Source organism: Amblyomma maculatum, chromosome 2 (assembly GCF_055883805.1).
Source record: "Amblyomma maculatum isolate TAMU_Amacu chromosome 2, ASM5588380v1, whole genome shotgun sequence".
Classification (NCBI taxonomy): domain Eukaryota; kingdom Metazoa; phylum Arthropoda; class Arachnida; order Ixodida; family Ixodidae; genus Amblyomma; species Amblyomma maculatum.
This window is the reverse complement of record NC_139345.1, coordinates 67,605,794-67,628,630: the sequence shown is the minus strand read 5'-3', so window position 1 is coordinate 67,628,630 and position 22,837 is coordinate 67,605,794. Positions and strand designations below refer to the sequence as shown.

The following is a 22,837-nucleotide window of genomic DNA, read 5'->3' as shown; positions in this document are numbered from 1 at the left end:
TAATTTTAATGGAGTAGAACCCCGGCTAATTTTTCACCCTTCTGTCCAATTGTGACCTACAAATCCAGCACACTAAACTGCACTTTTGAGATGGCAAGCTTTCTTCACTGTGCTTGCTGATTTATCTGCTGTAATGCAATCTCTTTTTTTATCACAATAAAAAGAAAAAAAAAATACTGGAACAAGCATGCACCCATTTTGCTATGCACAGCATAGCTGCCACAAGCCTTCGTAAAGAAATGCCATGTTGCATCCCTTCTGTATACTCCCCTTTCCTCAGATGCTCATTAAATGCGCATTACTAAACTGAAAAATTGTAAACTGGAAAAGTATAAAGAAATAATACACACCTGTTCTCTCCCTGCATCGTCTGTGTCAGCAAGGACACACACAAGCACTCGTGGCAACAGGAACAGGGCCAGGTTGGAGTCATTCTTGAACACCAGCGAGCAGGCCTTAAACACCTGCTGTGCCTTTTCTCCTTTTACCTGCACAGCAAGAGTTATATACCAAAAGTGTTATGTACTGCGCACAACTCTGCTGCTCACAGAGTTACAAGAAGTTAAACGTCTCTTTGTAATGTTTATTTATTTATTTACTTATGGCACTGAGTTTTCCACGCGCATAAAAGGTGGTGGTGGTGGCGGAGTTAAAAAATGTGTGCAGTCCAGCCATGTGTAAGAAGTCCCAAAACTGCGTGCATAAAAAAAGTTCTTCGTTATCCGTTACCGGAAATGAGTCATTAGTAGGTGAAAGTCCGGCCTTTTGGAGAATGGTGTTGAGCATAAGCAAAGCTCCTGGGCATGTCCATATTAAATGCTGGACAATGGTGTTGCAAGCAGGTGCTTTGCAGTGTGGGCATTTGTCCGGAACTGGTATTCCACCACTTTGCCACTGGTGTCCAGCTTCGTCTTATTCGCTTCTATTCACCGTGTCTCGTCTTTTAGCTGGTTTAAAATGAATGATTACCGATTCGCCCAGTCGTTAACCTTGTTCAACTGGTGTCGAACTGCGGGTGTATGGGCCACTCTGACTCCCAGCCGTCTCAAAGAGACCTCCTCCACCCTTGATAGATTGGGGGAAAGGGGTACCCCCTTTCCCCCAACGGGGGAATGAGAACACATATACACTGCCCGAGGGATGCTGAAGATGTCAAATGGGTCAGAAATGGATCTGGTGGCAAGGAATCGTGAAGAGGATGTGGCGCATCTGTTGCATGAGGAAGCATATCTGCTGCGATGTTAGTCAGATCTGTGTTGACTTGAACCCAGTGAATGAGTATAGTCACTAGGTAACGGTGACAAGCAGCATTTATAGCCTGCGCGACCCTAAGGGTACCGCAGACTTTCTTTAAATGCTTCAGGGCTTCTTTTGAGTGAGTCATTATATGAACCTGTTTATACATGGGGTGCAAATTTTCTAAAATTTGTGTATTTATTGATACCGTTAACTTATTAGCAGAGTAGATACATTGGTTTGAGGGCAATATACAAAAGGCAGGAATGACAGCACATCTCAGACTAGCTGCGAGAGGAAGATAGACTTGGGTGCAGCTCAAGAATTCCTTCTGGGCCCATAAAAGCATACACCATAAAAACATACACAACTGTCACCTGCAAGGCTGAATTGAATAACAGAACATGTGTACATATGACAGCGGTACAAATCTGTTCCCTCTAAGCAGCACATTGTCGACTTCTCTTCTGACAGATGGCCACCACTACCTCATGGTCTCTAAGAGGCCAACAAAGGTATACTCGTGGGCAGGGGAAGCTACTGCACAGTTGGGTATCAGATATGCAGTGGAACTCCAAGTATGCATACACCTTCAATACTGTTGGTTGCAGTTAGGCAAGCTCCATTTTTGGTCAATGCTTCTTTTCATGACAATTCATGGTTGAAGTATGCTGACACATTACAGGAATAGCATGCAAGCAAAACCGCAAGACAGCGCACAATAAGCCGCAGCACCAGGGGGGTAAACCCAAAATGAGCACTGGTCACAAGGACATACCACAACAGCAACAAGAACTACTTACACCCCAATGTACCATTAAAAAATCGTGCTCAGGGAACAGGAAGAAGGCTACTCAACCTTGTCTAGAAGATCAAGTGTCCAGTTTGCTAGCCAGTCACGAAAGTTTTGCGCGTAACTGGTGCCAAATAGTGGGTGCGGGTATTCCACTGAGCCACTGTTTGACATAATGTACCTGAAAGGAAAGTACGAGTGTTTGCTAAGTCATCAGATGTTCAGTTTTTTGCAATAACTTTATAACAGTGCCATTTAGAGCTTTCAAAAAGACAGCTGTTGCTTTGTACAAGGCAGCTGGAAAAATAATAAAGGAAAGATTCAAACCTAGAGCTGAGCATCGGGGTGAAGATCTCCTGTACTTCAGGAGAGAAGCTCTTCCACAGGTTTCTTCCCTGCGTAGACCTCGTCTCATTGCACTTGTAGATCTTCAAAACCTCTTGAATAGCATAGGATGAACAGTCCTGAAAGGCCACATTTGTTGACTTATACATATATGCAAGCTGTTTTCAGTTAGTTCCGTTCCTTCCACTATTTTCTTCTCACCGTAGAATTCAAGTTATAGTACTTGCCACAGTTTGCTCGAACACATTTAGGACATAACAGCCTCATGCAGAAGGATGGAATTTCTTTCTTAGAAAGGTGGTTTCAATGTTCAACTGTAACTCAGAAACGGCCATTTTAAAAGCCAGAAAATGCTTTTACATAGACCCATAAAACACGACTCGTAATTATTCATGAAAACAAAAAACTGTGAGAAGAGAAAGGAACAAATACTGCTACAAATCACCCATTCCAAAGTACTTCAAAAGTGAACAAGATATGTAAACCTGTAAAAACCCTTTAAGAGATAATTGAAGGACCTATTAATCGAAGCAGTGCAGTCAAGCTACATTTAAGGTAAGCACAATAAACATGCAGTCATCTTTTACAAAAATTTGGTTAAACAACAGAACAACATCCAAGTTTTTACAGTGACATTATACAAGATAACACTGTTTAACCCATTCAAAAACATGATGTCTGGTGCCTCAAAAACTCTGATAAATGGGAATGACTACAAACCTTAATGTGGTACACATGACTATTGCAGCGACAAAACAAAGCTTTAAAAATTAGTTGAATGAGTGAAATAATACATATCCAGCCTAGTTTGTTTGTTTCTTTATTTTTCACTTTGTACAGAAATGTTCCGTCCCATGTTTTCAATCTGGCAACAAAGTCAAGCATCAGCTCATCGCCATACGCACCTGGACTCTGCTGTCTTCAGCTGCGAGATAGGAGTGGCAAAGTCTTTGCAGCAAATCAACTGCAAAGCTTTTGTCATCAACACCCGTGTGGACAGCGACTGCTTTTTCAGTGGTCAAAAGCTTCAGTTCCAACCTAAAAACCATGCCAACTTCACCATTAACTGAGCCTGTTGACTTCTTGTAACACATTTAGCAAAGTCAACGCTGCCTGCTCCTTCAATCCAAATCGCATACACCATCACTTAAAAAAGCAAAGCATCAATTATGTGTATGTATGCGATTCGTCAGAAATCCACTTGTCAAGTATTAAGCTGCCTTGTATAAGCACGTGCGATCATCAGCGTCACCCCTGTTTCACAAGCCAATTTTCTTAGAAGACAAGGCTACTGAAGGCTGGCTGAGAGCTATTTATTTTCTCAAGATATGAATGAAACACATCTGCCCCTTCTCTTGTGCTATTGTAATTACGAATAAACGAGACTTCAGTGTGTACAGAAAAGGTGCATGCCAACACTTGAGACAATGCTTCAAAAGGTTTTTTGATCACTTTCCTAAAGAATTTTGGTGCTTAAAAAGCCTTACATTGATGCACCAGCATCTCTATTTAATGTACGTAAGGCCACAGGAGAGATGAATCTGACAGAAAACAGAAATCTTACAGGGAACAAGCTTATCGTGGTTAATTCTGAAGCCTGTCTTCTTGCACATTCCATTTTTATTTTGGACAGCTGCTCCTATTTTGCCCGCTATATTATAAGGAGCTGAACACTAGAACACTAGCTAGTGACGCTAGCTTAGCAGTGCTCTTCGAGGAGCTAGCAGGCATGAAATGGGATATCATAGGGTTTAGTGAGATTAGGAGGCCAAAGGAGGCATACACTGTACTGAAGGGTGGGCAAGTATTCTGTTGTCGAGGTTTACAGCAGAGACGAGAACTAGGAGTAGGGTTCCTTGTCAATAAGGATATAGCTGGTAATATAGATTAATTTTATAGCATTAATGAGAGGGTTGCAGGCACCGTAATTAGGCTTAATAAGCGCTATAAACTGAAGACTACACATGATGACCAGGCAGTCGGAAGCTTCTATGAAGATGTAGGATAGGTAATTGGGAAGGGAAAGACTAAGTATACTGTACTAATGGGTGACTTCAATGCCAAGGAAAACAAAAAAAAAAAGGCTGGTGACCAAGCAGTGGGTGACTATGGCATTGGTTCTAGAAATAGCAGGGGGAGTTACCAGATGAGTTTGCAGAATGCAATAACTTAAGAATTATGAATATCTTCTTCAGCAAACAAAAGAACCGGAAGCGGACATGGAAGAGCCCTAACGGGGAGACTAAATATGAAATTGACTTCATACTATGTTCTAACACTGGCATTATACAGGGTGTAGAGGTAATCGGAAAGGTGTGACGCAGTAACTACAAGATGGCAAGGTCTCGAATTAGTCTAAAGTTGAAGAGGAAACGAAACAGATTAGTAAGGAAAAAGTTCATCAACAAATTAGTCATGAGGAAGAAGGCAGAAGAATTCAGAATCTCGCTATGGAATAGATATTCAGCGTTAACCAAGAATGACGACGTTAGCTCAGAAGCGATGAACGATACCTTCAGAGATTACTGAGTGCACGGTAGAAGTAGGCGGTAGGATAGTTAGAAAAGATACCAGCAAATTATCTAAGCAGACAAAAGATTTGATTGAGAAACGCCAAAGCTTGAAAGCCACCAACCCGAGAGAGAGGATAGAATTGGCAGACCTATCAAAGGTAATCAATAGATTCAATGTGTGAGACATAAGGAAGTATAACATGGAAAAAAATCGAGCATGCTCTAAAAAATGGCGGCAGCCTTAAAGCGGTGAAGAGAAAATCAGGCATAGGCAAAAAACAGATGTATGCGCTAAAGGGGCAAGGCAGGCAATGTCAGCTAGTATACTGACAAGATAGTCAAAGTAGCCGAGGAGTTCTATACTGATCTCTACAGTAGCCAAAGTAGTCAGGACAATAATGAGATTGGCAGCAGTAAAGAGCAGTCAGGCGTTCCGCTAGTGACGAAATAAAGAAAGCTTTAAAAACCATAAAAAAGGGGAAAGCAGCGGGGGAAGATCAGGTAACGGCAGATTTGTTGAAGGACGGGGGAGATATCGTGCTAGGAAAACTGGCCACCCTGTATACGCAATGCCTGGTGTCAGACGGTACCAGAATCATGGAAGAACACTAAAATTTTCTTGATTCATAAGAAAGGGAATGCTAAGGCCTTGAAAAATTACAGGTCAATCAGCTTACTATCCGTTACGTACAGGACATTTACAAAGGTATTTGCTAACAGAATCGAGACAACCTTAAAGTTCAATCAAGCTAAAGATCGAGCAGGTTTTAGGAAAGGATACTCTACTATCGATCATATCCATACCATCAACCAGGTGATAAAAAAATGCTCAGAATATAACTAGCCCTTATACGTAGCATTCATTAATTGTGAAAAAGCATTTGACTCAGTAGAAACATCGGCAGTTGTGCAGGCGTTGCAAAATCAGGGTGTAGACGAGCCGTAAGTGAAAGTATTGGAGGGTATATATAGTGGCTACACAGTAACCATTGTTCTGCCATAAAGAAAGTAACGAAATTCCCATAAAGACAGGTGTTAGGCAAGGAGACACAATCTCTCCAGTACTGTTCACAGCTTGCTTACAGGAAGTATTCAGAGACTTGGAATGGGAGCAGTTAGGAATAAATGTGAATGGAAAATACCTGAGTAATCTGCGATTCGTTGATGACATTGTCTAGCTAAGTAACTCAGGACATGAACTGCAAATAAAGATTGATAACCACGACAAGAAAAGCGGAAAGGTAGGCTTAATAATCAATATGCAGAAGACTAAGATAATGTTCAACAGCCTAGGGAAGGAAAAGCAGTTTGCAATAAAGAAGCCCTCGAAGCCGTAGATAAATATGCCTACTTAAGACAGGTAGTAACCGCAGATTCGGATTATGAAAGAGAAATAACTAGGAGAATAAGATTGGGATGGAATGCATTTGGCAAATACTCTCAGATTATGACTAACAGCTTACCGGTATCACTTAAGAGGAAAGTATATAACAATTACATCTTACCTGTACTCATCTGTAGGGCTGAAACGTGGAGGCTAACAAAAAGGGTTCTACTTACTTAAGTTGAGGACAATGCAGAGAGCTATGAAACGCAAAATGGTAGGTGTAACATTAGGAGATAAGAAGCGTGCAGAGTGGATCAGACAGTGGAGTTACTGACATTCTAGTGGAAATCAAGAAGAAGAAATGGACACGGGCAGGGCATGTAACATGAAAAGAGGACAACCAATGGTCGCTTATGGTAGCAAATTGGATTTCAAGGGAAGGAAAGCATAGCAGGGGGCGACAGAAAGTTAGGTGGGCGGATGAGATTAAGAAGTTCGCAGGGGTCAAGTGGATGCAGCTAGCACAGGACAGGCTAATTGGAGAAATGTGGGAGAGGCCCTCGCCCTGCAGTAGCTATAGTCTGGCTGATGATGATGATGGTAGCGGTGGTGGTGAAGAAGATGATTCGGAGCTGAGGACAGAACACTGACGCCATATTTGGCCTCCACTTTCTTAAATCTGTGCGAGAGGGAATGAACGTATGGTGTAACAGCTATATACTATTTACATCTTTCATCCGTACTGGTGCGCTGCTCAGGGTTGTGTTCAGACGGCTTCAAATTTTTGAAGGTTTTGCTGCTCACGAGACAAGAACCGAGTATGAGAAACTGGCCTGCCTTCAGTGGTGTACCTGGGCTGTAAGGCTATTGCTCATTGTGTGAAAACAAGATTTTTTTACTGCCACACTCATGTATCCAGTTGCTATCAAGGTTTTTTTTTTACAAGTTTTACTAGTTTTTTACAAGTTCTTGCTCTGAAGGAAGTTTTGCCCACACAGGTGGTTTGCTTCAAAGACCAGCAGTAGGTCCAAATATTGCAAGAAAATGGGTTTGTCAAGCAGGGGTGAATGCCGATAATCACATGTGTGTATACAAAGCAATTTTATTATGTGACACGTGCATTTTTGACAAAGCACACGCTTGGCTTGGTTTGGTTTATGAGGTTTAACATCCCAAGTAACTTGGGCTATGAGGGACCCCATAGTGGAGGGTTCCAGAAATTTTGACCACCTGGTGTTTTTTAACATACACTGACATCACACAGTACACGAGCGCCTTCCTTTTCACCTCCACCGAAAAGACTCTGCCACGGCCAGGGTTTGATCCTGCATCCTTGGGCACAGTAGACGAGCGCCCTAACCACTGCACAACTGCGGTGGGGCGGGTGCACACTTGATGCTTTGCTTTGAAAAGCAAGCATACTCTTTCCAATAAACACAGTTGCAGTTCAGTGCCATGTGTGTCTTTGCTTTGTCTTTGCCCTGTGTCCCACGCTCTTTTAAGCGAAGATGCAAAACCAACTCGCCCAAACTACCGTGTGACTCCAGTGCATACATCAATGTTTGATGTGTGCCAAACATGATATATGTCAATGCTTTGTACATACACTTAATATGTGAAGAATAGTCAAACATGCAATACGTATGGTGGAGAGCGCTAATCCGACAGTTTCCTACCCCATTGAAGCTTATTTTTACTCATTTCACCATAAGCTAGGCTACAATGTCAACTGTCAAACAATGATAGGGATTGAACTAAATCACGACAAACACATCCCCGCACTTGCTCACTGGTACATTCAGGAGAAGGACATGCCAAAAGCCTGCTATGCCCTGATAAAAGGTAAAGAATCCTTTGATGCATGGCATCCAAAATTGCGCATGCAACATTTCATACTTTTTTCAAAGCATCTAGAGCTATTTTCATGAAATCATTGATACTGGCTAACCCTGGTACGAACTATGCCTAGGAAAAAGTATCGGTTTTCAAAAGCAAGCAATAAAGATGGGCACTACAAAGCAATGAGTGCTGCCTGCACCAGCAAATTTTTTCGTTTCTGCACATGCACTGCGCTGTTTTACTAAAGGACATTGAAGCTGACTGGTTACAACTTTGGGTTATAAGGAAAGTAACTAATTGGGCATAATGTAGGTTTCTTTATGGATTTGGCTAAAATGTTGTGAGCATAGAGGTGTGTAGTGTGTGTGAATTCTTCAAGTTTTTGAGCTGTTTGTGTTATTTCTGTGAAACAGGAAGTTTGAAATGTATACACTCACAAATTTCCATATTTCTCTCAACAGCAGACACACAATGTGTGCCTGAAGGGGTTCAAAGGGACTTTTTTTTGGTTGTTGTTGCCAATTTGTGCATGCGTTTCCAGAGCACATTCCAAGGCACCAACACTCACCGGCCAGGGTCGATGGCTCCAAGTTCTCCAAAGCATTCAGCCAGGAGAATGTGAACTTTGGAATCAGCTTCCCGGCACCCATTCAGAAGCTGCGTTTGATGGACAGCAAAAAAAATTGTCACGAGTGGTTTTTTTTTTTTAATGTCTTTTAAGCGAAGGTGCACCATCAAAACAGTTTTGTTTTTTACATTGCGAAATAACAGCGGGAAGGACACAAAAATATTTCTGCCATTCACCTGAACAATCAGCCTCGAAACCAGCGGATCCAGTGACTCTCGAGTGAGCAAGTGCTCTGCCAGCTCATTCTGTTGAAAGACAAGGTGTCAGAAATGCATGCACGCAAGCACACGCACAAATGAGTTTGTTCAACAAATTTTGCCACCAGGTCGCTTGCTTTTTATCAACTGATGGAAGGGAAAGATGTCACATTCAAATAAAATCCTTTCCCAAAACAACATCATTTTTAATTTTATATAGTCCCAACCAGTGGTGATGCGGTCCCCCTCCCCCGAGTCTGCAAGTCACTGTATGACACTGTTGAAGAATAGGGACAGCTGTTCCAAGTCATGTAACTTACAATATGAATCGTGCAACAGAGGACTCCTAGCAGTTTCCAAAAATGATTGAACACCTAGAAGACATTCGCTTTGCATTCAATGAAGAGGTCCTTCACGTCGTACACCATTGCTATTGATGACAACTGCTTTCATTCTTTGGTGTGATGGCAATGAGCACTAAAAACTTTCCCTTGAATAGATAAAGAAATTACAGCCCAAAAATCAAAACCTGTTGAACTCCTCTCATAAAAGTGGTCATCGGTTGAGCCAAAAGCTTAAATATATGAAGCTGAAGTACCTGATTAGCTGAAAGCACCTTCTTCAGTTTTCCCAAGGCCAACACCCGAACATCCAGGTTCTCATGTGCAATTCCATTCACACAGCGAGCCAAGATAGTACTCAGACTGTTCTCTCTGCATACAATGCAAGGAGTCGCATAATCTTTCACACCCAGAGGCAATGGTCACAAGGTGGGGATAATGCAAAGGGAAATGTGTCTACGGCTGAGACAGGGAAAGATTAATTGTCACAAGGTGGGGATAGTGCAAAGGGAATGTGGACAATGTGTCTATGGCTGAGACAGGGAAAGATTAATTACAGGGATGTGAGAAAAAGCCTTCCATCCTGCAGTAGGTACGGTAATGCTGATGATGATAACGATGACCAAAATGAAGATGCAAACGAGGGGGGAAAAATGCGCGAGTGTAAACATTGGTCCATATACAGTACTACTACAATGACACAGCCAAGTTAACTCAAACGACTTCAATGTCATGGGCAGCATTTTGTTTGTCCAGCAAGTAGCACCAGTTGTGAAGGCTAGAACAGGAGCTGGCAATCTCCTTAGACATGCCAATGCTCTTTCGCAGTGCTCCACAGACAACAAAATGGTGGCTGTTGTGACGCTGGTTAACAACCCCTATATGCGCAGAGCTACTGTTATTCACTCCCGTAATGTGCGTTGTGTTGTGATGGTTTTTAAGGCACATAAGCAACTAAAGCTATTGTGCACCAAACACATTTACTCATGTAATGAATCTACTCACATAATGAACTTACCCTCCAATTTTGTCACTAAGAGATCCCACAGTTTTTTTCCCTCTTCATCGCAGTCTACAGCGGATTCCTTGGCAGTGTGCCAAGATGATGTGCACTGATTACACCATCTTGTGTCTATCTTCTGATTAGTTCTTGCGGTTGGGAAAGAATGAGGAAGCCTTGCACAATGAACTTACCAGAGTGTCAAGACACTGCATGCACTTGATAGGAATGCTGGCAGTGGGTTCCTCAGAGCGCTGCCCGAGCTGCTGTGCGCCTGACTGTGCGCCTGGCTGTGCAAGCGTGGTGTTCATTATGTTCACTTTGTCATGCTGGGATTGGGATTGGCACAGTCCACTGCCACAAAATCACTGATACATGTGATGGCACGTTTTAAAGCGTACAATGCTGAAAACCGGCATCGTGATTGCAGCTGACCGCACGCAGTTTCATTAATGATTGATGGATGTAGGGATGGGCGGAAGACAATGAACAGGCGTATGCGAAATTTCGACTCTCCCAAAAAATCTGTCAACTTTTTTCCCCGCATAGCGAGCTTTCGCTCCAGATTGATGTCAATTTTTCTTGAAAAAAAGTGGGTTCATTATGCGAGTATATATGGTATATCTAGCAAGCTATGGAAATGAAAATGATAGAGACACAGAGAAAAGACGGCTTAGGAACAAGCATGAGTTAAGGCATTCTAGCTTAAATCATGAACAGGAACAGGAAAAGGACGTTGGTAACCAATGGTCCCATAGGACATGAGAGTGCCTTCTAAAGAAAAGAAGAATAGGGAAAGGAGCGACAGAGAGCCAGGCAGGCAGTGAACACAAGGAACTTCATGAAAACATGGTAGCCATAGCTGGCGTAGGACCTGACTAGGTAGAGATGAATGGAACAGGCTTTCCCCTTTCTGTGGGGATAGTTTGGCTGATGTTGATTACTGTTACTACATATGTGCGCAGAGCAACTACGCAACGGTCTTGCACTTTGTGTTCAAATAATGCAGAGCTGAAGGGACTAAACTGATCTATGAAAATAAACTAGTTCATGTAGGTACATGCGGCACAAAGAACTACAGGAGGCAAATCCAAGCAGTAAAATACATGCAGAGGTAATGATCACCCTTTGTTTTCTGGAGTTGCCACGGTGTGTTGGACGTGCTCCAATTCTGGAAGCTCGGAAATGAAGTGAAGATCATGAAAAAAGCTGATATGATGCTCTCTGAAAAAAGAGGGTAGATATGAACACATACACAACAAGCATATGGGTCACTGCAATCAGCTCAAAACTAACAAACATGCAGTGCTTCATAAAACTGCAAATGAGAAAACCAAAGAAACAAGATTAGAAAATTTTTACACAATTATGCCATCTAAGTATAACTGCCGGAGAAAATGTATTATCCGGGAAAGCATATAATCCGAACTGCCTAATAGTAAAAAAAGAAAAATTAACTGCTGAATGAGGTACAAAGAATTGAGACTTTCACTGCATAAAATGTGTAAATTAGCATTATAGACATGAAGTATGCACAGCTCGTTTTTTTTCGCTCTCGCAAATTTCAGTCCATATCTGCGTTGTCCTAAGGGAAAATATTTAGCAACAGATCTGGTTCGCAGGAGAAGTGATGAACCGGGATCACTTCCTTAATTATTTCAGGATGCTTCGCCCCCTTACACCAAGTACATATGGAAAAGCCATCGCGATGGCTTCAGTCGCCACACTTTTGTTCATGCTACTTCTTTCAGACCCGGCCCGCTCGTATACAAGCGAATAGAGTAAAAGCCAGTTAATTTGAACTTCACGGGACCGAGAAAAAAATGTTCCAATTATCGAACGACTTCAAAGAAACTGACAAGAACCATTTGCATTCCGGTAAATTTACCGTAGTTACTCGCATAACGACCCCCTCAAATAATGACCCCCCCCCCCCGCTTTTGTCATGGAAAATTCGAAAATTCGAAAAAAAAAAAAAAATGATTTTGTTAGCACGCCTCATATCGTTGCGTTTGGGGCGGGCACTGTCCACTGCCACACAGTCATTGGAACCTCTGATAGTGCAGACGCCTTCTGAAGCGAACGGTGCTTAAAGCTGGCGTCATGATCACGACTTACTGCGAAGTATAGACGACTGTCGCAAAAAAAAAAAAAAAAAAGAAAAAAGAATCAAGTTTTTTTTTTTTTTCACGTATTTGGTTTTTTTATTTGGAAACCCGCCCATCCGGCATCATAGCCTTTCATGGACATTGGCTGGGACCGCGCCGACAGAAATACTTATCGGTATTTCCAACTTAACGAGGGTTGAATTAACGAGTATTCAGTTGTACACTTCGGAGGTTGCGAGGAAGAGAAGAGCAGGCAGCCGCCGCCGCGGCCGCCAATCCCTACCCTGCGGTGCTGCCATTTCGAATTACCGAGCTTTCACCGCAGTTGTAGTTATCAAATAGTTCATCCCTATGCACCTAAGGCACTGCAAAACAAGCTGCCGCGTTTGTCCTCATGAAGTCATGCTTCGGCGGGAACGGCCGCCTCATATGTTGGCTGGTTGGCTTTCTTTGACGCTTCGCCCCATTGCACCTAGGCACTGCAGGAAAGCAACTATAGCAGTAACCGCCGCTGATCAGTTTTTCACATCGCGAGCGCTCGTTAGCTTATGTCCGGATGATCGCAAAACATATTATTGTATATGACCACAGTTTGTTGAAATTTCGAACATAGTAACCAGGAGATCGTGTTATCCAGGAACGCATTAATTGAGAGAAAATTTGTGCAACGCTATGGGAGATGTTTTACTGCCTGCAATTTTGAATGTATGAAACGGGAAATCGTATGAACCGGGAACATATCATTGAGGTTCCACTATATACGAGTGCTAAAAGCGAAGTATGAATGTAATGTATCAGAGACAGCTCTACTCATTGCAAAAGTCGAGCGAAGGTGAATGGCATCTCCATGACCTTCACCTCAGCCTCAATGTCAAATAGCGTCAAGTCACAGCAACATGTGTTATACCGTTGTGTATCTTATGCCAAATATAATAGCAACACAAGTGTTATATTATTGGATAGCTTATGTCGAGCATAACCGAACTTTATAATTTATGCATTGTAGCTAATTATGGTTAATTAGATCTCGTGAATAAAAATTGAACTTCATGCTACAAGATCGTCATATATCCTTGGATAGCTTACATCGCATATATACTGCACTGGACTGATCGTAGGTATTAATTACCATCAATTAGTCATTTGTGATTAAAACAATGTTACGCTGCAGCACTGACATATATCATTGGATACCTTAAGTCGAGTATACTAACTGCACTGGACTAAACATAAGTATTAATTACTGCTAATTAGTTTACTATAACTAAATATTGACCTTTATGCTACAGCATTAAGTGATCTATTGTTGAAATGGTTTCAGCAAGCAGAATTCAAAAACAAATGGGAAACCATGCAAAACTGAGCTGTAGGTCGTCTGAGTCGATTTAACCATGGTTAAAAAAACTGCCATTTCTTTTTCATTTTGTGCTGCGGATGCAAAATCCTGTTATTTCACTCAGGTTTTAGGTAAAGCAGCAGTAAAATAAAAGACCACGGGGCCATCAGTGGGGGCTGAATACACAATTTCTGCACATCATGTGCATTGCTCTTGGCAACTGCGCCAAGCTAGCAGATAGCACAACCACAAAGAAGATCTCCCTCTTTCCAGCACACACTTCGGAGCTTTTGCTAGCTTGCTCTTCGTAATAAATCAGCTCCTTCCCCACTGCACTTCAAATGGCCTCACTGAAAACACACTCATTGCAATCTCAACTTCCAAAATATTGCTCTAACAAAGTGTCTCTGATGAGGAGAGCCTCAATAAACAAATAGTAGATTTCAAACAATTTCCGAAAAGTAAAAAAAAAAAATTCTTCAATCAAAATTTTTAAGTACTAGCCCTGCCCTTTAAAATTTTACACATTCACTACTTCCAATCCACTGGACGTGCACAATAGGTCTTATCAGCCCAAAAACTGTTTAGTAACATCATCAACCAAGGCTTTTCGAGAATCACTTCACCCTCTGATTGAGTAAATTCTTAAAAGGGACAAAAAGACTGGAAAATTTACCTGTTGTCTATAAAGAGAAAGTTGAAAATGCTTGTTGCACCTTCAGGGTCCAGCTTGAGTAGTGGTAACAAGGTGGCAACAATCTGACTAAGCAGTGGTCCTGTTGACGCTGGCTCTAGGCTGGGAATATGAAATTATAGAAAAGTAACCCAATGTAGTAGTAGTAGTAGTAGTAGTAGTAGTAGTAGTAGTAGTAGTAGTAGTAGTAGTAGTAGTAGTAGTAGTAGTAGTAGTAGTGGTAGTAGTAGTAGTAGTAGTAATAATAATAATAATAATAATAATAATAATAATAATAATAATAATAATATTATTATTATTATTCAGTTCAGTTCAGTCGTTCAGTCGTGTCCGACTCTTCGTGACCCTATGGACCATGTCACGCCACGCTTTCCGGTTTCTCACTATCTTCCTAACATCACATAACTTCATCTGCAATGCCTCGACGATGCCATCTAACCATCGCGTTCGCTGCCTACCCCTTCTCCGGCGACCCTCAACCTTTCCCAACATCAAATCTTTCTCTAGCGACTCCTCTCTTCTCATCAGATGACCAAAGTAGCTGAGCTTTAATTTTAAAATTTGACTCTCCAATGAGCAGTCAGGGTTTATGGTCGACAATATCGACTGATTTGATCTTCTGGCAGTCCAAGGAACTCTCAAGAGTCTTCGCCAGCACCACAATTCAAACGCGTCAATTCTTCGGCGGTCAGCCTTTTTCACAGTCCAACTCTCGCATTCATACATCACAACTGGAAAGACCATAGCACGAGTTATACGGATCTTGGTTGGCAGACTAATGTCTCTGCTCTTTACTAGGAGGTCAAGGCTAACCATTGCTCTCTTTCCCAGAAGCAGGCGTCTCCTAATTTCATGGCTGCAGTCTCCTTCCGAGGTAATCTTGGAGCCCAAGAACAGAAAATCTGTCACAGCTTCCACTTCTTGTCCATTGATGCTCCAGGACTTGATAGGGCAAGACGCCATGATCTTTGTCTTTTTAATGTTCAGTTTAAGCCCAAACTTCTCACTCTCTTCTTGTACGCGCATCAGAAGTCTCTTGAGTTCCACTTCACTTTCTGCCATTAAAGTGGTATCATCCGCATATCTAAGGTTGTTGATACGTTTTCCAGCAATCTTTACTCCAGCTGAAGACTCGTCCAGACCGGCCTTCCCCATGATGCACTCTGCATATAGGTTAAATAGGCAGGGCGACAGTATGCAGCCTTGCCTCACTCCTTTCTCGATCGGAAACCAATCAGTAAGACCATGCCCAGTTCTGACTGGCCTCTTGCCCTTCATACAGGTTCCTGAGGAGACAGATGAGGTGAATTGGAACTCCCATCTCTTGGAGAGCTTGCCACAATCTGCTGTGATCTACGCAGTAAAACGTTTTCGCATAATCAATAAAGCAGAAGTAGATGGGTTTCTGGAACTCTCTTGCTTTTTACATGATCCAGCGAAGGTTAGCAATTTGGTCTCTAGTTCCTCTGCCCTTGCGAAACCCAGCTTGCACGTCCGGAAGCTCCCGATCCACATACTGCTGCAGCCTACCTTGGAGGATTTTCAACATCACCTTGCTAGCATGCGAAATAAGCGCGATCGAGCGGTAGTTGGAACAATCTTTGGCACTGCCTTTCTTTGGAATGGGGATGTAAACTGACCTCCTCCAATCATGTGGCCACTGCAGGGTTGTCCAAATCTTCTGACATAATGTATGCAGAACGTTAACAGCGTCATGGTTGAGGTTTTGAAGCAACTCAGCTGGAATGCCATCAATTCCGCTAGCTTTGTTCTTAGCAAGGCTGGCTAAGGCCCATTCAATTTCACTCTTCAGGATGCCCGGCTCGAGATCAGTAATCACAACCGTCTTATGTTGGGTTTGCACATTCGGGTCCTTCTTGTACAGTTCTTCTGTATATTCCTGCCACCTCTTCTTTATCTCTGAGGCTTCAGTGAGGTCCTTGCCTTGTTTGTCCTTTATCACGCCTAGCTTAGCACAGAAGCTTCCTTTGATATCTTTGATTGTCTTATACAGAGCTCTTGTGTTCCTTAATTGGCTGTTGTCCTCAACTGCTTGGCACTGTATGTTCAGGAAGACATTCTTATCTCTCCTTGCTATTTTCTGAAAATCCGCATTGAGAACCTTGTATCTTTCTCTTTCCCCCATAACTTTTGCCATCCTCCTTTCCTCAGCTATTTGCAAAGCCTCTTCAGATAACCAGTTTGCTTTCTTGCATTTCTTTTGCTTTGGAACTACCTTAGTAGCAACTTCTTGTATTATATCACGAACATCAGTCCACATCTCTTCGGGCTCCCTGTCTTCTAGATCTAATTCTTGAAATCGATTCCTCACTTCCACAGCTCTATTATTGGTTCACAGGAAAGGAAAGGCGCAGTATCTGTCACAATTGTTCTGTGGGCACCTGAACCACACAGTAAAGGAAGGGAGGGAGATGGGAGGAAAAGAGGAAAGAGAGAAAGGGGTGCCATAATGGAGGGCTGCAGACTAATTTCGACCAGCTGGGGATCTTTAATGTGCACTGACATCGCACAGCACACGGACGCCACTTCGTTTCACTTCCATCGAAACGCAGCCGCCAGCGGTCAGGACTGAACACGGATACTCCGGTACAGTAGCCGGGCATCTTACCACTGCACCACCGTGGCAGGGAATTCAACGTTGTATAGACAGGAACTCAGGAAGTGCCAGAGCATACAGATACCACGCACAGTTCATTATTGAGAGACTGCATACTGCCCTCCACTGCAAATATGAAACAATGGGGCCATTTTTTTAATCTACATAAGCTACACTAGTGTAGCAAAAAAACCATTGGAGGTATAGGCGATTTTCTACACTGGTGTAGCTGGTGTAGGTTAAAAAAATGACCTTAACATCTGCACCATAAATATCCTTATTACAGTAAGTTAGCACATCAATTCCATGCAAAGAAAATGAAAAAGGGCGGGCTAGGGTGGGATTGAAAATTTTTAAATGAGCCTAACCAAAGAAAATGTCAATGTAATAGCATCAGCATGTTCCATTTATGAAGCCAGGTAGCAAGCCTTCCATTTGATATGTTTAGGTTAGTTTTATTGAATTTACATCCTCAGTGACCTAATACAGCATTGAAAAAAAAAATACAAAAAATAAGACAAAGGCAGTATGACAGCTCATGTTATTAATTATGATGTTATAAACTGTACAGATTTCAGAAAGCAGAAGATTGCCTGAACCTGTAGCTATTTCTTTTCAACAGCAGGACCACACACAACCACCCCTCCAGATAAAAGCGCGACGTGAGAGAGAGAGAGCTCAGTGATACTTACTTGTGGAGGAAGGTGCTCCAAAGGCAAGTGTTTACAGACGGGAATTCCCCATGAGTAAGCCGCAATGCCAGCTTCAGTGTTGCCATGAGCTTCATACGAAGCGCAGTCACATGACGCTGTCCCATGAGACGGAGGATGCACTCTAGGCTCTTGAGTGCCTGCAACAGTGCAATAGGAAATGGGAAGCACGCCAAAGGTTTCTCACCACAACCGAAAATGAAAAAAGAAAGACAGTGTTATTTCTTTCACAAAGCGAAACTGAGAGACCTAGGGGTAAAAAAGTGCTCTCGAACCAACAAACCTGAGGCAGAACTATTGACGTTCACAAAACCAAACCGACGTATGTATCTGGCAAGCTTCCAAGAGCAAAAGATGAGTAGGTAAGGGGAAGGCAAAGATTGGAATGCCACTGTTCTCGAAGATTTGCTTCTACTTTTCTGTAGTGACAGCTGAAAATTTTGAGGCAAGCCAACTACTACACCACACAAAGAGTGTTTCCTTAGCACAAAGCCAGCAAAGGTGTATTCATTTGCTGTTTACGAGCGATGCAGCTGCAACGTGAAAATTCAGTCAATACACTTGAAACTTGAAACTGGGCACAGCTCACACTGGGTGTCAGAAGAAAGTACTCAAATGTTCTGAAAAGCTCAATCGCATTGGGAACTAGAAAATGAGAATAATATGAACTTAGTACAAACCTCCTTCTTTTTATCGTCGGGCACATTTTTGTTCACAAGTTGGAGGTCAAAGAAAGTCAGGAAACCAAGTAGCCTTGGCTGCAGAAACTCAGCCTGAAATGTTGACAATGAATTAAAGCATACCGGGCAGAAAAAACAATACAATGTCTATCAAAGCAATGTCATATGCACAACAACATACAATATACTTCCAGTATTACAGTACGCACTGTGTCCACCACTATGGATGAAGGAAGAGCTGGTGAACACTCACAAGTTCAGGTTCACACAATAAAAATACATGCCCATGAAAGCAGAATATTGAACAGCCACCGCAACTTTTCTGAGCCACCGCAGTTCTGAGGGAGGCTCATGGACTTTGCATGCCTAGATCATATGATAGAAGTAGTCTTCCTCACCACAAATGCCGCAGATGGGGATTCATATCCTTATTTATGAATTTTTATATGTAGTTTGGGTTGGGGAGGGTCCTGTCTCTAGCTGTCTCCATACAACCTGCTGGTGTCTGGTCAGTGTTTTATGGGGTGGTAGGAGTGTTCTTCTTATGGCTTTTGTAATGCGCAGTGAGTTCGTAGTATGATATGAGTGGCTCACCAAAGGGTTTCGGTTCCTAATTTTGCATTACCGTTGAGCCGGCTAATTCTCGAGCTTGTTTGTGGGCAGCCTCATTTCCCGGATTCCCCGAATGAGCAAGGGTACTTGTTAGTTAGATATCTCTCCAGAGACGTCTCTTATTTCTGCAAGTAGTTGTGCGGTGGGATTGTAAACCGTACCTCTAGCAAAGTTGCTGATCACAAAATTTGAGCCGCTTACTACGGTAGTAGCATTATTAGTAAAGGCGATGGCGGCCTCCTCCATGACTAGCGGTCTGGAGGTGGAAACCATCATTATGCTTAGCTTCTTGATTCGTCAGACCTCTTGCGACTTCATGACCCGGTTAATCAAGACAAATGTAGCCTGACTGCCCTGACTTGCTATCAACCAGAAAACCATGTTATATGTGTGGTTCTATGGCAGCCTCTGGAGCAAGCAATGGAGAGTGCAATGAACTGTCGCTCATGACGGGACTTTCCCCTGAGCCCTTCTTTTCATCGTCTACCAGAGATACTATGCCATCAGTAAAGTTGCTTCGTCGGTGTTTTCTGGGCTGCTGCACATTCTCCTTTTTCATATACTGAGGATGTTTCTAAAACACAGTCAAAACTGCAGTCAGAAGCAGGAGCCTGACATTGGTGTTCCTTTTGTACTTATTTACAAAATGTAAGAAATATATAAGGGACCTGTCCCTTGGCTCCCACTTTCTTTTCATGATAGGCCTCAGCGATTATATATTCAGCCACGCTTTCGATACTGTAGGTCATTAAAAAAATTTGTGATATCTCACGACAGGTTCTTTCTGGCCTTTGTGCAACGCATCAGTTGCACCGCACGCATGAGAGTGGATGCCATACAAGCCCACGACAACAAATTGAGCACATTTCACACAAAACAAACTCCCCATCTGTCCCAAGCATTACTGCAGGCTGCCCGGAGACATGTCTCTGATCAGTCGGGCCCTCGTTAAAAACAGCGATCATAACTTTAAATTCCGATGAAACATGCTCCCCCATTGGCGCCAGCACGATGTAGCTGATTGAACCTCGTGCTTCGCAAAAAACAACCGTGCCTACATCCAGTCTAAGTTCCATTTTTCATAACACCCTCTGGCATTACAGAGAACACACTAATATACTGTGCAGCTTTTCCAGAGGTGCTGACTTGAATACTTGGCGACATGTTCAGAACATTGGACATATATGTCCAGCAGCCTACGGCGCAGTAGGAATAGAGATCGGGGAGCTTGAAGCAAAGAGAATCCACTGTACTTCCTGTTTTCACAGCTAATCTGTCTACTAGACTTGATCCTAACTCTTACCAAATCCTTGGAGGAATGGATAGGGCGGAAACCATCTTCCCTGGCCAGCACCAAAAGGCCGTCGTGCACCTGTTCATAATGGCTGCCTAGGTGAAAGAGAAGCTCATTCAAGATGCGCTGGAAGTCGAAGCGAAGCACATTGCCGATGCCAAGGCCCGTCTCTGCCTGAAAAGCGCAGGAACATCACAGAAAATTGTTAACACTTGAGTATTAGACATGACCTAAAACACCACAAGAATTTGTGTTCACTTTCTGTTATTGCCCCATTTTATCAGTGTGTGTGTGTGTGTGTGTGTGTGTGTGTGTGTGTGTGTGTGTGTGTGTGTGTGTGTGTGTGTGTGTGTGTGTGTGTGTGTGTGTGTGTGTGTGTGTGTGTGTGTGTGTGTGTGTGTGTGTGTGTGTGTGTGTCTGTGTCTGTGCCTGTGTGTGTGTGTCTGTGTCTGTGCCTGTGTGTGTGTGTGTCTGTGTCTGTGCCTGTGTGTGTGTGTGTGTGTGTGTGTGTGTGTGTGTGCGTGCGTGCGTGCGTGCGTGCGTGTGTGTGTGTGTGTGTGTGGTGGGAGTTGACCCACGCAAAATGCATCGCCTATAAGCAGCATTCCTCTTCTGCATTTTTCGTGCAAACACTTTGTGTCCTTTACGTGACTTATATATATAGTGTTCATTTGTGCAAAAGCAATTTGCAGTATTCTTGGAAGTGGTACTATGTAATGTGGGTAAGTGAACAACATAGTATCCTTCACACCAAGTCTAATACACTAAAACACCATTATTCAAATCGCATGAGATTGAGGAAAAAAAAAGCCAAATTTAACTGGATGTCGAATTATCAAAAGGGGGGTGGGGGAAAGTTTCAGTAAAATAAATATAATAACAATGTGTCCCCCCTAAACATTTCCACCTTCAAAAAATCTATAATCGCTCGTTGCTTCATACAAGAAATTTGTGTGGCAATAATTATTTCTTGCAGCTCTTGCAAATGGTACAGTGATGAGTCAGCATGTGTGCTCTTGGACACTAAGAGAATTGATAGCCTCCCAACACACGTAAAGTAATGAGCAAAAGTGGCGTGCAACACGCAGATGACGGCAGGGCTCAAGGAAACTACAGTTATTATATATATGGGTTTTGCCAGGTTTGCGCATAAGTGCTGTGTAGCGAAGCCATATGTTGTCTTTGCAGGAGTCGAACAGGCAGACTGGAAAGCAGCCGATAAGGGATTACTTTGGATGTCCTAATAGAAATAAGTCACCATCGCTACAGCTCGCACACCACGCAGTACGCCGTACACCCGAAGAATGATGCAATACAGCCACAGTGTTTGCTGGGCTGGCTTCACGGTGCTACATGACTGCTGGGCGGCAAAATAAAAGGAAAGTGGAACTCTGGCAAAGCTTATATAGTAACTCTAAAGGAAACTGCATAGGAATACCATCAAGCAACAACCATAGGGACAGCGACAGCGATATGTGCATGTCGATGAAGTGTAGCATGGCCACGACTGTCTCTATCCCAGATAGCTGTAGCTAGGTGGCATTGCAATGCAGTTTTGCCGAGCTCCGCCATTGGCAGCGTGATGTGTACCATTTTTGCTCCATGACTGGACAATCAGAAAAAACGAAAAGGAAAAAGTATGCCATATGTACCAGCCTACAACCTACAAAGTAATGTAAAAACACAGGCTTTGCTATAACATGAACACAGACAGCACATTCTGCAATGTGCAAGGATGCACATAAAACAAAAACAAAAAAATGGCATAGCATAGCACAGAACAAAAAAGAACCTTTTCATGCCTTTTTAACTGACAATCGTAGTAATGTGTATGGGGCCTTTATTTTTTGGTTCAGCCCCAGCACCATTTGAGTTAGACTTCCAAGCTGTTCGCTTATAATTCATCCCCCTTCTCTGGCACACAGCCCGCCTGAATTAACTGCAGCACGGCCAAATGCCTTTGAAATAACAAAAATTTCATTTCATACACTAGAATAGAGTGCACATTCGTTGGGACTGGACGAGGCACCTGAATTATCCAGGTTTCCAAATTAATGAAGATTAAACGATGTTTCAGCAAAAGTCGCTCCAAATATCCGAACCAGTATAATTCAGCCCAGCTATTTTTAACTCCATTGTTCCCCCTCCACGTTCGTATCTAGCACTACCATGCTGTAAAATTTCACTTCTGCTCAAAATTATTGTGCAATGATTTGATCCTGTTACAGCAGAATTTCTATGGAATGAGGATGGCTGACATGAATCATCCCAATTAGAGGGCGTTTCATACAATGCTGTACATTCGGAGGTGACGCAACCACCTTCTCAAGACAGTGGTGCATGACATGAACTGGCAAGCAGGCAAGAGAGAGGCAGACGAGAACAAGAGAGAGAGAGAAAAAGTTATTTAATAACAGGAACGGTAAAGAGGTCACTGGCGGTAAGGTGACCTTGGCCTGCTAATCTCTACTTGGGAAAGGGGAATTAAAAGGAGAGCTGGCAATGGGGAATTTTGAAATAATGTTTCATGGCCAACCACGTGCAATATAGTACACTCATAAAAGAAG

General features: G+C 42.8%; 1 protein-coding gene across 1 annotated transcript in view; it reads right to left on the bottom strand.

Moving 5' to 3' along the window:
• mei-41 (ATR serine/threonine kinase meiotic 41) overlaps positions 1 to 22,837 on the bottom strand; it is a 117,106-nt gene that overhangs the window by 47,138 nt on the left and 47,131 nt on the right. Inside the window, exons 24-35 of the mRNA XM_084594359.1 lie at positions 20,280 to 20,444; positions 18,365 to 18,457; positions 17,667 to 17,824; positions 14,340 to 14,459; positions 11,345 to 11,443; positions 9,477 to 9,591; positions 8,858 to 8,926; positions 8,622 to 8,710; positions 3,280 to 3,412; positions 2,357 to 2,493; positions 2,096 to 2,210; positions 351 to 488 (exon numbers count right to left, since the gene is read on the bottom strand). Of these exons, the coding sequence (XP_084450485.1) occupies positions 351 to 488; positions 2,096 to 2,210; positions 2,357 to 2,493; positions 3,280 to 3,412; positions 8,622 to 8,710; positions 8,858 to 8,926; positions 9,477 to 9,591; positions 11,345 to 11,443; positions 14,340 to 14,459; positions 17,667 to 17,824; positions 18,365 to 18,457; positions 20,280 to 20,444 (1,431 nt within the window). The remainder of the gene's footprint in view (positions 1 to 350; positions 489 to 2,095; positions 2,211 to 2,356; positions 2,494 to 3,279; positions 3,413 to 8,621; positions 8,711 to 8,857; positions 8,927 to 9,476; positions 9,592 to 11,344; positions 11,444 to 14,339; positions 14,460 to 17,666; positions 17,825 to 18,364; positions 18,458 to 20,279; positions 20,445 to 22,837) is intronic.